At 41.2% G+C, this 11,825-nt stretch overlaps 2 protein-coding genes across 2 annotated transcripts; one reads left to right on the top strand and one right to left on the bottom strand.

Moving 5' to 3' along the window:
- The first annotated feature begins 559 nt into the window (after nt 1-559).
- On the top strand, nt 560-4,298 carry LOC146273470 (bcl-2-like protein 15). The gene is made up of 4 exons (XM_084704007.1): nt 560-785; nt 1,058-1,170; nt 1,939-2,151; nt 3,562-4,298. The coding sequence occupies exons 1-4, from the start codon at nt 671-673 to the stop codon at nt 3,580-3,582; spliced, it is 462 nt and encodes a 153-aa protein (XP_084560133.1). The 5' UTR covers nt 560-670; the 3' UTR covers nt 3,583-4,298.
- A 3,024-nt stretch (nt 4,299-7,322) lies between these two features.
- LOC146273469 (adenosine receptor A1-like) lies at nt 7,323-10,675 on the bottom strand. The gene is made up of 3 exons (XM_084705225.1): nt 9,647-10,675; nt 7,984-8,278; nt 7,323-7,753 (listed from the first exon to the last, which is right to left on the bottom strand). Exons 1-3 carry the CDS (start codon nt 10,108-10,110, stop codon nt 7,370-7,372), a joined length of 1,143 nt encoding a protein of 380 aa, XP_084561351.1. The 5' UTR covers nt 10,111-10,675; the 3' UTR covers nt 7,323-7,369.
- Between the last annotated feature and the right edge of the window lie 1,150 nt (nt 10,676-11,825).

Below are 11,825 nucleotides of genomic sequence, written 5' to 3'. Positions count from 1 at the left end.
CAAGGTATACTCAAGTAATACATAAGTGTACTTTAAAGTTTACTAAATCACCTAAAAAGTGGGCCAATTTAGTTTACTTAGTACAAAAATAGTATTTTAATATGTACACTGCTAGTATAGCTTACTTAAAGTAACATGATAATAGTATTATTTTTATACTAAGTATACTTAAAAAATAAACTTGAAGTATAGGCCTACTTCTTTTTTTGTAAGGGAAATTAAGATGTTACCTGAAGGCCAAGGTGGTTATTAAGTACATAACTATTTTGAAAATGACCACAATCTGTAATGGCTCACGGTGTAAAGCAAGGGCTTTTGGTAACTTAATTGTTTTGCTCTAGTGCGATCGAATCACACTGTCCTCCATACACTTCATGCGAGCCTGCTAATGTTTTATTTTGTCTCCATTTATTTTCTCGTGAATGGTAATGTAGTGCGCACGTAGCATATACTTTCATATTCGCCGCAGCAAATATGAGATCCGACTTTAAAATCACCAGTAATATGTTTGTGGATTTGTGACGAATCTGGTGATAGAGGCAGACTGATAGGTGCACGCACCTCTGGGAAACCAGTTAGCTCGCCAACCAGTAGGGACGTAACACCGGCAGAACAAGAAATAATATAGGCGTTAGTCTCAGCCCTTTGAAGAATCGAAAGTAATGGAACTATGGCTCCTCGAGATATAGAAAAAGATACGCTATTAATTATACAGTGTTTATTTGACGACGATGAGGTCCTGGATCGCTGTGGACAAATAGAGACGGATGGACCGATGAGCGACGGTAGAACCCTATTTGTTTTGTAGCTCGTTATTTCGTACAACCAATGTAAAACCTATAGATGGATTGCAAAGCAGGCAGTCCGGTGTTTTTAGAAATAAAATAAAAGCATATTCATGGATTTGTTCACTGTGCCATAGCATATAATATTATAATCATGACAAGGTAAAGACTGGAACTCTGAAAGAATTGAGGAAACTAAATCCTAGGTTTCAAACATGCCATTCACATTAACACCCCAACTCAACACATTCATTATTATTTATGTTTTACAGATGACTTTGATCCAGTTATAATAGCAGATAAACTGAGGCAGTTGGCGGATGAGTACAACGATGAGAAGATGAAGCCCCTGTTAAAGGCACTGCACCAAGCAACAGCAAACCAAGTGAGGACGGCCTGTTCACTAGGCCTAAATACTTCAGTCTTTAAAGTAGTAAAAACAGACAGTGTTAGAGGTCCGAGTTAGGCCAGACTTCATGTAGAAGTATCATACATAAAAAGGTTTCCATGTGAAGGTTAAGTTTGTGGTTCTGTCTGAGAATCACATATCCCCATTTAATAAGATTGTCTGACTCCTCACCAGGCGCGGAGCCAGACATTGTAAACATTCAGAGCTTAGCCCAAACCTAGGACGTAGTATAGGTTTGATGTGATGCTAGATAGGGACTTCCACAATGAAATCGAGCGCGCGTACATTTACATTTAGTCATTTTAGCAGAAGCTCTTATCCAGAGCGATTTACAGTAAGTACGGGGACATTCCTCCCGAGGCAAGTAGGGTGAAGTGCCTTGCCCAAGGACACAACGTCATTTTGGCACGGCTGGAAATTGAACTGGCAACCTTCAGATTACTAGCCCAATTCCCTAACTGCTCAGCAATCTGACTCCCCCACGTAGGGTGTGAGTGTAAAATAAACATTAAGTTGGACTACCGTTCTGGATAAGAGCATCTGCTAAATGACTAAATGTAAATGTAATATTTTCGAAAATGACAACCCAAATTTTAACCTAAAAGATTCAGAGCTTTTGAGATAACATTCAAGGCTCAAGTCCCGGAAGCCACCACACCCCCACTCCGACCATGCTCCTGACTGATGGTTGGTCTTCCATGTAGAGTCTTGCTATCAGTGGTAACTAGTGCTGTCCTCCACCAGGCCGTGCAGGTGTTTGGGGAGGCAGTGGAGACGCTGTGCCTGGCCTCATCCCAGCCGGAGCTGTCCTTTGAGCTGCAGCTCCTCAGGGCCTCCGTGGCACTGGGCCGCTACGTGAAGAACAACTCTCCCCAACTCAAAAGCAAGGTGGCGGGTGCCATGGCAACCTTCCTCAACACTCGTGTGGTAGGCTGGGTGCGTGATCAGGGAGGATGGGTAAGTGACCATCTTCCAGTATGATTGCTTATTATAATTCTGCTGCTGCTCTTAACATTTGTGATGATGCTGGTGCTGATTATAAATCTAGCTTGTTATAGTACTGCTCTCTTTGTTAAAACAGTTACAGGCTGTATAAACTAGGGGCTCCGTCTAGCACTGTGTAAAAATTGTCCCGTCAATGGTACTACCTGTTCCAAATGGAAGAGAACTTAGAATAGTGTGTTGGTATCAAACATCTGCAGGTCTAAAGAGGTGTTTATATGGAAGAAACTACCTTGTCCATATATTGTGCCTCAGTCTGTATCTACTTGGAAGTATTTTGCTGGCAGGCTCCAGTCCACCAATAGGGTGAACTTTGCCCAAGCTGAAGTATGCACACACTATGCCTTGATTCATGACACACCCTGCTCCTGTCAGGAAATATGGACACAGTATTGTGACACCCTCTACAAACCAGCAGGGCTGTGTGAGCACACCATGCTCTATCATTGTCATGGTTATAAATGACAGGATGTATGTTGATCAATGGGAAATTATATATGTTAAGGTATGAATGCGGTGGTCTGTGAAGGATCAAATTGAGTTTCTGTTTACTGGCAGATTGGTTTTCCTGTTTACCAGATCTATATACTTTGTAATGAATACACATGTCTGAACATTTGGCACTATATCATTATAACTATAACAAATTAATAACACTAGTTATCAATTATCCAATGCTCACTGTCCTTTTAAGTAATTTGTTTTTTAAAGGAGAAATAACAAGATTCTGCCCAACATGACCTAGGACTGTAGTACTTTTAACTGTTAACCTAGTATCTCTTATAAAACCCCATCATGTCTTTTTTTTTCTCTGAAAACATTCAGAAAGCTGTTACTTTGACTATTAGTTGTGCTAGATCTAAAGTATGTAGTTACTGTAGCGATATTCTGCCTTTAGTGAAGTGTTAACCGACAGTCAAGTATTATCAAAATATGGTTTAAAGTTATTTTCATAAACAACATCTCAGTGTACAATGCGGAGAGTTCATCAACCTACAACCACTCTGTTAATCAATTATCGCCAAGCAGTAAAATTGTAAACTGGTTACGATAAACTGACTCATGTGGTAGGTGAAATCCTGATTGACGTTTTCAAACTGGCAAAGTGCGCGTTGCTGTTTTAGCCTTAGATGAGGCAGTTAAAAGAAATGTATCACTTTATGTAGGTCAGTGACACCCTTGTTGTACTCAAATAACTAATCACTATAATACTGTGTATATACAACATTTAGATTCTGTATCTTACAAAAACCCTGATTCAATCAGTCCTTAAGCAGTACTACCACCTTTTTAGCAAATGTGGCTTTCAGTACAGTGTTTAGGATTTAATAAATGCATAGATGTTGTTTTGGTTTCCCTCTTCAGGTTCAAGTGACTAATGCATAAGAGGCCATGGGAAGTTTTCACTGAACCCATGATGTACAGTGCCGTATCAGCGGCCCTTCTCAGGACTACAAGTCATCAGAGTGCCAACATCATCAACTTCTTCCTCAGACCTTAACTTCACACATATCTCACTTCTCACACCTCACATGCCACACACACACCTTTACACTTTCACTTATTTCCACATATACCAACAGATTGCACGTGTCCATTAGTGTGGCAGGAACACTTGCTTTTCAGGAAGGTACAGAATGGACCATTTCGATTTCTGTTTTTGTATCAGTTTTGTAGCTGCACCTTTGCAACAGGTTTTGTAGGAAAACCACAAGGCAACTACTGTTCAGAATCATCATGTGAAGCCTGTGAAGAAACCATTGTTGATAAGTAGTACATTTACTCTTTGAATATATTCATGTGTTCAGGGTCTTAATTTTTGAAGTTGTAATCTGATCTACTTTTGATTTAGTTTGGTCAATTGTTTGGTTGATTGAATTGGGGTCAAAGTCCAAACATTCTATATCCCTGGGAATATGTGGATAACTACTGAATCATCATCTGAAAATGGACCAAAGGGATTTTGTAATGCCAGTTTTATGCTTTAAAACACTTGAATATGTGTCACTTTGTGTTTACATTGTATTTTGGTGTGTTTATGTGCAATTTTAATAAGGGGTTGATGATTTTAATAAAAGTGATGCTTTGTAAAGACCAAGAAATTGTAGCATTTGCAACCACTTTTCTCAATACTTTTAACAATGTTACAATTTACAAAAATCAATTTCATAACACAATTTCTTTTCCCAGTGAAATATGTGTTCAGTGTTAGATGTTTCATAGTAGCTTTTAACATTTTGTGATGGCCAAATCAAGAACATTTCCAAATTGGATGGCCTTTTTCCATGTCATGACCACTATTTTCATAAAATGTATTTTCTTTTGAATGGTTAGATCCTCCATAGCTAAACACTTCTTATATATATTTAATAGTGTTAAATGCACACTGTATAATTCTCCCAATGGCCAAGACAAATACCTTTGATTTCTAACACTTCAAGTTACAGCCCAGTTTCCCATACATGGATATAAGACTAGTCCTAGATAAAAATGTATTCAGTGGAGATCTTCATATAATTTCTCTCTTACTTCAGGACTAGGATTAATCCATATCTGGGAAACTGGGCCTAAGAGTCTAAATCAATCTATATTGTGGCAACCACAGAGCTCAAACCGGGGTGTGACTTACTGTAACAAAACTCAGAACAGACACACATCCAGGTACATTTTAGCTCACACAAGGCATTTTCTTAAAAAAAAATCATAGGTTCCTCCTCAAAAAAGGGAATTGTTCAACTCACCCAGGTCTGATTTTAAAACTCAAGTATGGTTGAACAGAAAAACTAGGATCCTTGTGACTGACACCTGTAAATAATTTGTGCCTTAAGGAATAAACAACATGTTACCAGAAAAGGTGCTGCTAAGGAAGTGAATAATGAGAGATACTGTGTTGTGAGAGTTCACTCACAACACAGGGTATTTGAGTGTCTGTGTGGAGGTGGGGGATGTCTGTGTTGAGACGATGGCAGCAGTCACATTTTACACTGATTGCAGGTTTAAATCATCTGTCTTCCCCAAGGAGTAAGGACCATAGTGAGCAGACTGAACTGCTATGAATAGGAATAGGGTAACAGAGCATACAATCCATATGAACTTAATTTTCAATTAATTATTTTAACATGTTTCCAAAGACTCTACAATACCATAAAATCTACAGTTTTCGGATGACGTCTGTTGAAATTATTACCGGGACTTTTCTTTTGTTGAAAATCTTTATTAGTTGCTTTCACACATTAATCCTGAAATGTGTTTCTTCAACATCATCACTGAGGAAGACTCAATTTGACAAAATTATCACATTTAAACTTGGTCACTGGCTTCCCATGTAGATTGTCAGACATAGTGGTCACCTTCACCATGAAGATTTAAACTTGGTTTTGAAATGCTAAATTTATCTTAAGGAAAACTGGTATAACGATGACTGATGTGGTTAAAGTGACCTTGTCTACAGAGTTGTCTATCCACCATGCATGTGAAGTCTGGGATCAGGGATTATAAGCAGAGAAAAGGAAATGATACTAAGATGATTCTACTGGGGCCTTGATACACATATGGATCCTACAGCATGAGTCCACACATGTGTGGACTCTCTTCAATCTGCATATGAGGATACAGCACACACTGGAGGTACTTCATTTAGCTGGTACTGTAAAGGAAACCCGTGTTAACCCTGTCCCCTGAGGGCACCACCACAGGGATATAGCAACAAAAGAGCTTTGAAGTCCAGACAAGTTGATTTAGGTTCTAATGAGAATGACATGTGTGTGACACGCACTTGTGTGCGTTTTAACGTACAAGCCTTAAGGTGTGCACAGTTCTAGATCAATCATGCAATAGATAAGGTGTGTGGAGATGCAGTACCACCCGCAAGGTGACTGGTGACCTCTAAGAGATGAGAATTACAATGAGCTTCTCCACTGCAGCCTCCCCTCTGACCAACACCCTTGTAAATGACCTGCACACACTCGCGTAAACATATATACACCATCAACACACATACACACTAATAAAATGACATAAATCTTTATGCACGTCTACATCCAAGACACCTTTCACAGGCAAACACAGACACGTTACAAAAAGTCACAATCATTTCTCCAACCCCCCTCCTTCACCTGCCCACACCCTTTTGCACTCCCCCCACACATTTACATACATGTCCAGTTATAGAAGATTCATTTGGGTATATGAGAGTGTGTGTGGAGGGGGGGGGGGGGGTTCTGAGTGAGTGCTTGTAACAAGGCTTGTTCTATCATAGGAGCATCAGCAGAAACGTGTGCTTGGCTGTCAATCCCCACTAGTAGTCGAACGTGTTCAGGATCATTTCAATCCTAATTTGATTGTGTAACTTCCACTTGTGTAACTAGTCCATTAGCCTGATTTTCCTAAATGTCAAAGTTATGATGTCTGATTTAAAATTTGGCTTGGGACATGAGTCAGACACACATTCCTACCTCAAATCAGGTGTAACTGTTTATGTACTGAAATAACTTATTGGTCTTATCTGCTGCAAACAGATAAAACCAGTTAGAAAAAAAGAAAAGAAAATCAAGTTGAACTCTGTCACTCTTTGTTTCTCAGTCTACTTGTAAGGCTACAGACCTAATGTTTTGGCTGTGAGGAGGTGATAACATGTACATAAAAAGGCCATCATAAGGTATTTCAAAAGCATGATCACCTGGTGCCACCTTCTGACATTTCATACAGATTCAAGTTCAGCAAAATTTTGCTGGAACTGCGTTGGGAGTCCCTTTTCCCATATGACCTCATCATATGTCAGCCAATGAGAGGTATTGATAAGTCAATCTCAGTTCCTCTCGTCCAATCAAAAGCCTTCATGTATCACGGCCTGAGCATTAAAAAGAGACAAATCTCTGGCTTAGTGCAATGGAAAGTTGCCCTGGCCACGTCATGTCCGTTGTCCACCACACTGCCTTGAAATAATCAGTTCTGTCACCAACCCCTCACCCCCACCCCAAACACAACCTACCCATCTTTCTACCACCCCAACCCATGCATCCCACAATCACCCCTCGCCCAAACTACCCACCCTACCCCACTTTAAACACAACTCACCCACCCTTCTACTACCCCACCTCACCCCGACCCCACCCATTCTACCACAAACGCAACCCACACACCCTTCTAACACCCAACAGTTGATTGTCTCTCTTCAGACATTGTTGTCGTCGACCTCATGGTGCCTCAGCCTCCTCTCGAGACTCTGGCACCGCTGGCTGCCCCTCTGTGGAAGCTGTCCCACCGAGTCCTGGCACATCACGTACTGCTCCCAGATCTTGCGGAAGGCGGTGCGGAACTTCTTGATGCGAAAGGCGTAGACAATGGGGTTGACAGCCGAGTTGCCGTGGGTGAGAAGGATGGCAATGTAGGTGAGGAACATGGGTTTGTGGTATGTGGGGCAGAAGAGTGTGATGCAGTTGAGGATGTTGAGAGGAAGCCAGCTGACGGCAAACAGGAAGAGGACGAGCGCCAGTGACTTTGCCAGCTTCAGTTCCTTGCCATAATAACGACTTGGGTCTGTTTGGCTGGCCGTTACCTGGAATGAGATAGAGTTTGTAGAAAGATTCTCAGCAAATGAGGAACGTTTGAATGGAATTTTCCTAATAATGTAAGCAATTCACAGCCCACTGGTGTGTTTTTGACTATGGAATGATAGTGGATCTACATATTATTATTATGGGAATGCCAATATTTGTTTTATTATTCTCTAGGTTGTGTACATTCTATTGAGGTATATTTCTCTTGATGTTAACAGTGAGCCTTCACCTTCTTGTTGAGCTGCTTGTGGATCATGTAGAAGATCTCAGCATAGATCAGCAGCATGAGCACTAGAGGAGGCAGCACCCAGCCGAAAAAGTTGAAGTAGACCATGTAGTCCATGCTGATGACCTTCTCAAACTCACAGGTCACCAGGAGGTCAGGGGTGATCTGAGAGCCATTGTCACGGAGATGCTGCAGGTTGTTCCACCCCAGCATGGGGGTGAGCCCCACCACGATGGCCACGATCCAGCACACCACAACAGCTGTGCCCGCACGCCGAGGGGTCACCACGCGCTTGTAACTGGGACAGCAAGGGACAGATAGAGAGTGTTACTGTAACGGTAGGGGTCAGATCAGAGAGGTTTCTGTGATGGTAGGCGACAGAAGAGAGAGTAAAAAGGTCAACCGGGCCTTCATAATTTCTGCAATTAGCATGGTCTGAGAGTACGAACAAATTTAGTTTGTAAATATAGATGAATCTTGGATTTGTGCATAAAGCGTTTATACGCAAGCTTGGTAATTGAGCCCCAATGTGAGTACAGGGTTACAGCTAATCCAATTCAGTTATAGTATTTATCCGATCAACAAACTATGATGACCGTGAGGTTGGTCAGTGTTCTTTCTGTTCATTTCCTGTCCTGAAACAACAATTGTAAAACGACAAAACTTGGGGGTTTTCTTTTTTTGTGTATGTTGTAGTTTAAGAAACCGAACGAGAACAGTTTTCTATGGTAGTCTATATCTGGTCATAGTCTACAGTATATCCTAGTCTATAGTTTGTCTATATCTGAGCTTAGCCTCTACCCTTATAAGTCTTTATACCGGGTCAAAGTGTAAGTGAGTTGGATTATTAAAACCACACACATCTGTGGTGGTCCAGGATTCATTAGCAGCTCTACTAAAGAATGTTGACTCAAGGATCTCAAAAGGATGAACAAAGGACCTCCAGAGACTAGCTTTCCCACTCTCCACACACGCGCACACTGGCTTTCCTTCTTGACACACACACACACACACACACACATACAGTTTTGCCCTCTCTGTCTCTCCTTTTCCCTCATCTGTTATTTTCTTTCACTTAAACACACACACACATGCACTCACATACATTCTAAGTGAGCAGGACACAGATCCCACGCAGGATGAGTGGTCATTCAACGGAAGTTAATGGACACCCCAATGAGTAATCTGGCCCAAAGCTGCCGGTAGATAAAACATGCTCTATGTCCAAGAGAACCCACACACACACACGACATACTTTCTCACAGGGCTGTCAAATGCACTTCCTGCCTCAAGTGTTGCACCTTGATATCTGTGACATCTTTTTTACAAAAAAAAAAAAAAGTACAGAGGTCCGGACCTGGGTGTCCTCAATGGTGTATACGGCCATGGTCATAACCAACATTAGAACATAAACATGTTAAAGTAAAGGGCCCTGAAGTCTCCTCTAACTTTGAAGTTGCAATTTTTATAGAGACTCTAAGAGCAAAAATGATAACCCCCCCACCTTGCCGGGTAGGCTATGGTATGTTCTTCCATTAGTTATGGGTTTTTATGTTATACTATCCAACTGTTGATATAAATGTAAATGTACAATAATGAATCAGTGAATTCTAAACAGAAAGGTTGTTGAGGATATAAAATATTTTCTTTATTGTTTCATGTTTACCTCATCGGTATTTTGACCCTCAGGTAACGGTCGATGGCGATAGCCAGGAGAGCAAGGATGGAACTTTGTGTGAGCACCAGCACAGTGCAGGCCACGAGCAGGCAGCTGTAGAAATGAGTCTTTAGTCCGATACTGATGATGATAGCAAGAGGAATGACGAGCGCTCCAACTGCAATGTCAGCCAGGGCTAAAGAGACGATAAAACAAAAGGTCGTGTCCCTCAGAGAGCGATTGATACGAACAGCCCAGACCACCATCACGTTCCCGATCACTGAAGACAAGGCGATCACCACCTCCATTCCCATGTAGACTGCTTTAGACATATCCGATGACATAATTGCAGATTTGGGGTAGTATCTCACCAAAATATGATATACAATATTTATTCGGTCACTTTTCTTCCCACCAAAGTAACTCTTCTTTACGCATGATGGTACTGGGTCCTGTGATGTAGTATTGAGCATTAGGAAAGCGCGTAAACTGGTGCCTATTATTTTGGTCTATTAACAACCAACCGCAGACGATGTTGTTATTCCAATGACATCCGAGTAACATAATAAAAGTGGCCAATACCCTATTCCACAGAAAACAGCTTCTACAGTGGAAATATCAGTCAGAACACGGCGCCTATTCCGGAATCCAGTTGGCATCGCCCCCCTTCATCGTTTCCTAAAAACCTAGTATTTAACTTTAACAAAGATTGTGTATTCTTACGACGTTCGTGTGCATTAGCCAACTACTCCAGGTTAGATAGTACATCTTATTCATTCATCCATGAACCTTTTCGTCTGCGGTTCTGCATTCCTTGAAGGTAGACCAATTTAAAAAAAAATATACACAGAAAACAAATTGAGTCGATTGTAATACAAATGACCTTTTTTTGATTCGGTGCGTTCAGATCGGCTCAAACTCCAGAAACGATTCTGCACGTTCTTTGCATACTTTCTGTTGCGTTAATGCGCCGATGAAATTGAAATGCTGTTACCCAATCCAATCCTTTACCGGGACCAGGATTGAACGCACGGTGGTACAGTTTTGTCTGTGCTGCCTGCTGCGCACGTGACATGACACATTGATATCAATATGCGTTGCTAGGATTTATAGACATGGTGGAGTTGACAATCAAATCAAAGAAATAAGGAATTCATGTGGTTTGGATTTTTTCTAATAATGTAACAAAAAGTGGTAGGCACATAGTCAAGGTCATATACGCACATGTGGTTTCTTTTTAACAGATTATTAAAGTAAAATGTGTAAACTTTCAAATTAACTGTCATACATAAAGAAATAGCCGAAGACATACTTATTTAAATGTTGGTACACCTACCAAAAAGCAGAAAAAAATACCTTTAAAAGATTTTGAATGTTTTGACACTCCTCCTAGGCAGGTAGGTATGAACAATAGCTTGTGAACTCCATCCCAAACCACACCTCCACTAGACAACCTGTCAGTGTGATAATGTATCCTGCCGAGAACAGCCTTATCTTGTCTGATCTTGTTAAAATGTCATCTCAATTTCACCCCCTGAGCTCTGTGTGGACAAGGGGCACAATTTGGTATTTGACTTTTCAGAGTCGATACCGACTTCTGGTAATATTTTATTGGCAACACTGTTTTGAGACCATTTATGAGGGATAAACATCAGCATTGCAACTGCACTACCTAGCTAATTACATTTACACTTAGTCATTTAGCAGACACTCTTATCCAGAGCGACTTACAGTAAGTACAGGGACATTCTCCCCGAGGCAAGTAGGGGGAAGTGCCTTTGCTCTCTGTGACTTTAACAAAGGAAAACTCAACCATACGCTCCCCAAATACAGACAATTAATTAAATACCCAACCAGAGAAAGGAACATTTTGGTTCACTGCCCCCTAGTTAATATGCCGTCCCCCGAGCAGCACTGGGACAGTCTGACCACACCATGGTCAACCTGATTCCTGCATACAGACAGAAACTAAAGCTCTGCAAACCTGCTGTGAGGACATCAAAACAGTGGTCCAGTGAGGCTACGGAGGATCTACAACAATGACCAGAGTGAGTTACAACAATGACAAACCCTGGTTTACAGCTGAACTTCGAAGGCTAAGGTTGGACAAGGAGGAAGCGTTAATGAGTGGGGACAGATCCAGGTTCAAGGAGTCAAAGAATAGGTTTAGCAAGGCGGTAAGAGAGAC

Source organism: Hypomesus nipponensis, chromosome 9 (genome assembly GCF_054491055.1).
Source record: "Hypomesus nipponensis isolate SF chromosome 9, ASM5449105v1, whole genome shotgun sequence".
Lineage (NCBI taxonomy): Eukaryota > Metazoa > Chordata > Actinopteri > Osmeriformes > Osmeridae > Hypomesus > Hypomesus nipponensis.
Note: the sequence above shows the minus strand (reverse complement) of the source record. Positions and strands in the feature narration are given on the sequence as shown.

Bases quoted from the DNA above. Each gene is read 5' to 3' on its own strand.
- LOC146273470 (XM_084704007.1), top strand. From the start codon at position 671: ATGGCTCCTCGAGATATAGAAAAAGATACGCTATTAATTATACAGTGT. The intron at 786-1,057 runs GTAGAACCCTAT...TATGTTTTACAG, and splicing joins GGATGGACCGATGAGCGACG to ATGACTTTGATCCAGTTATA. The intron at 1,171-1,938 runs GTGAGGACGGCC...GTCCTCCACCAG, and splicing joins ACCAAGCAACAGCAAACCAA to GCCGTGCAGGTGTTTGGGGA.
- LOC146273469 (XM_084705225.1), bottom strand. From the start codon at position 10,110: ATGCTCAATACTACATCACAGGACCCAGTACCATCATGCGTAAAGAAG. The intron at 8,279-9,646 runs GTAAACATGAAA...TTGCTGTCCCAG, and splicing joins AGGGTCAAAATACCGATGAG to TTACAAGCGCGTGGTGACCC. The intron at 7,754-7,983 runs GTGAAGGCTCAC...ATCTCATTCCAG, and splicing joins ACAAGCAGCTCAACAAGAAG to GTAACGGCCAGCCAAACAGA.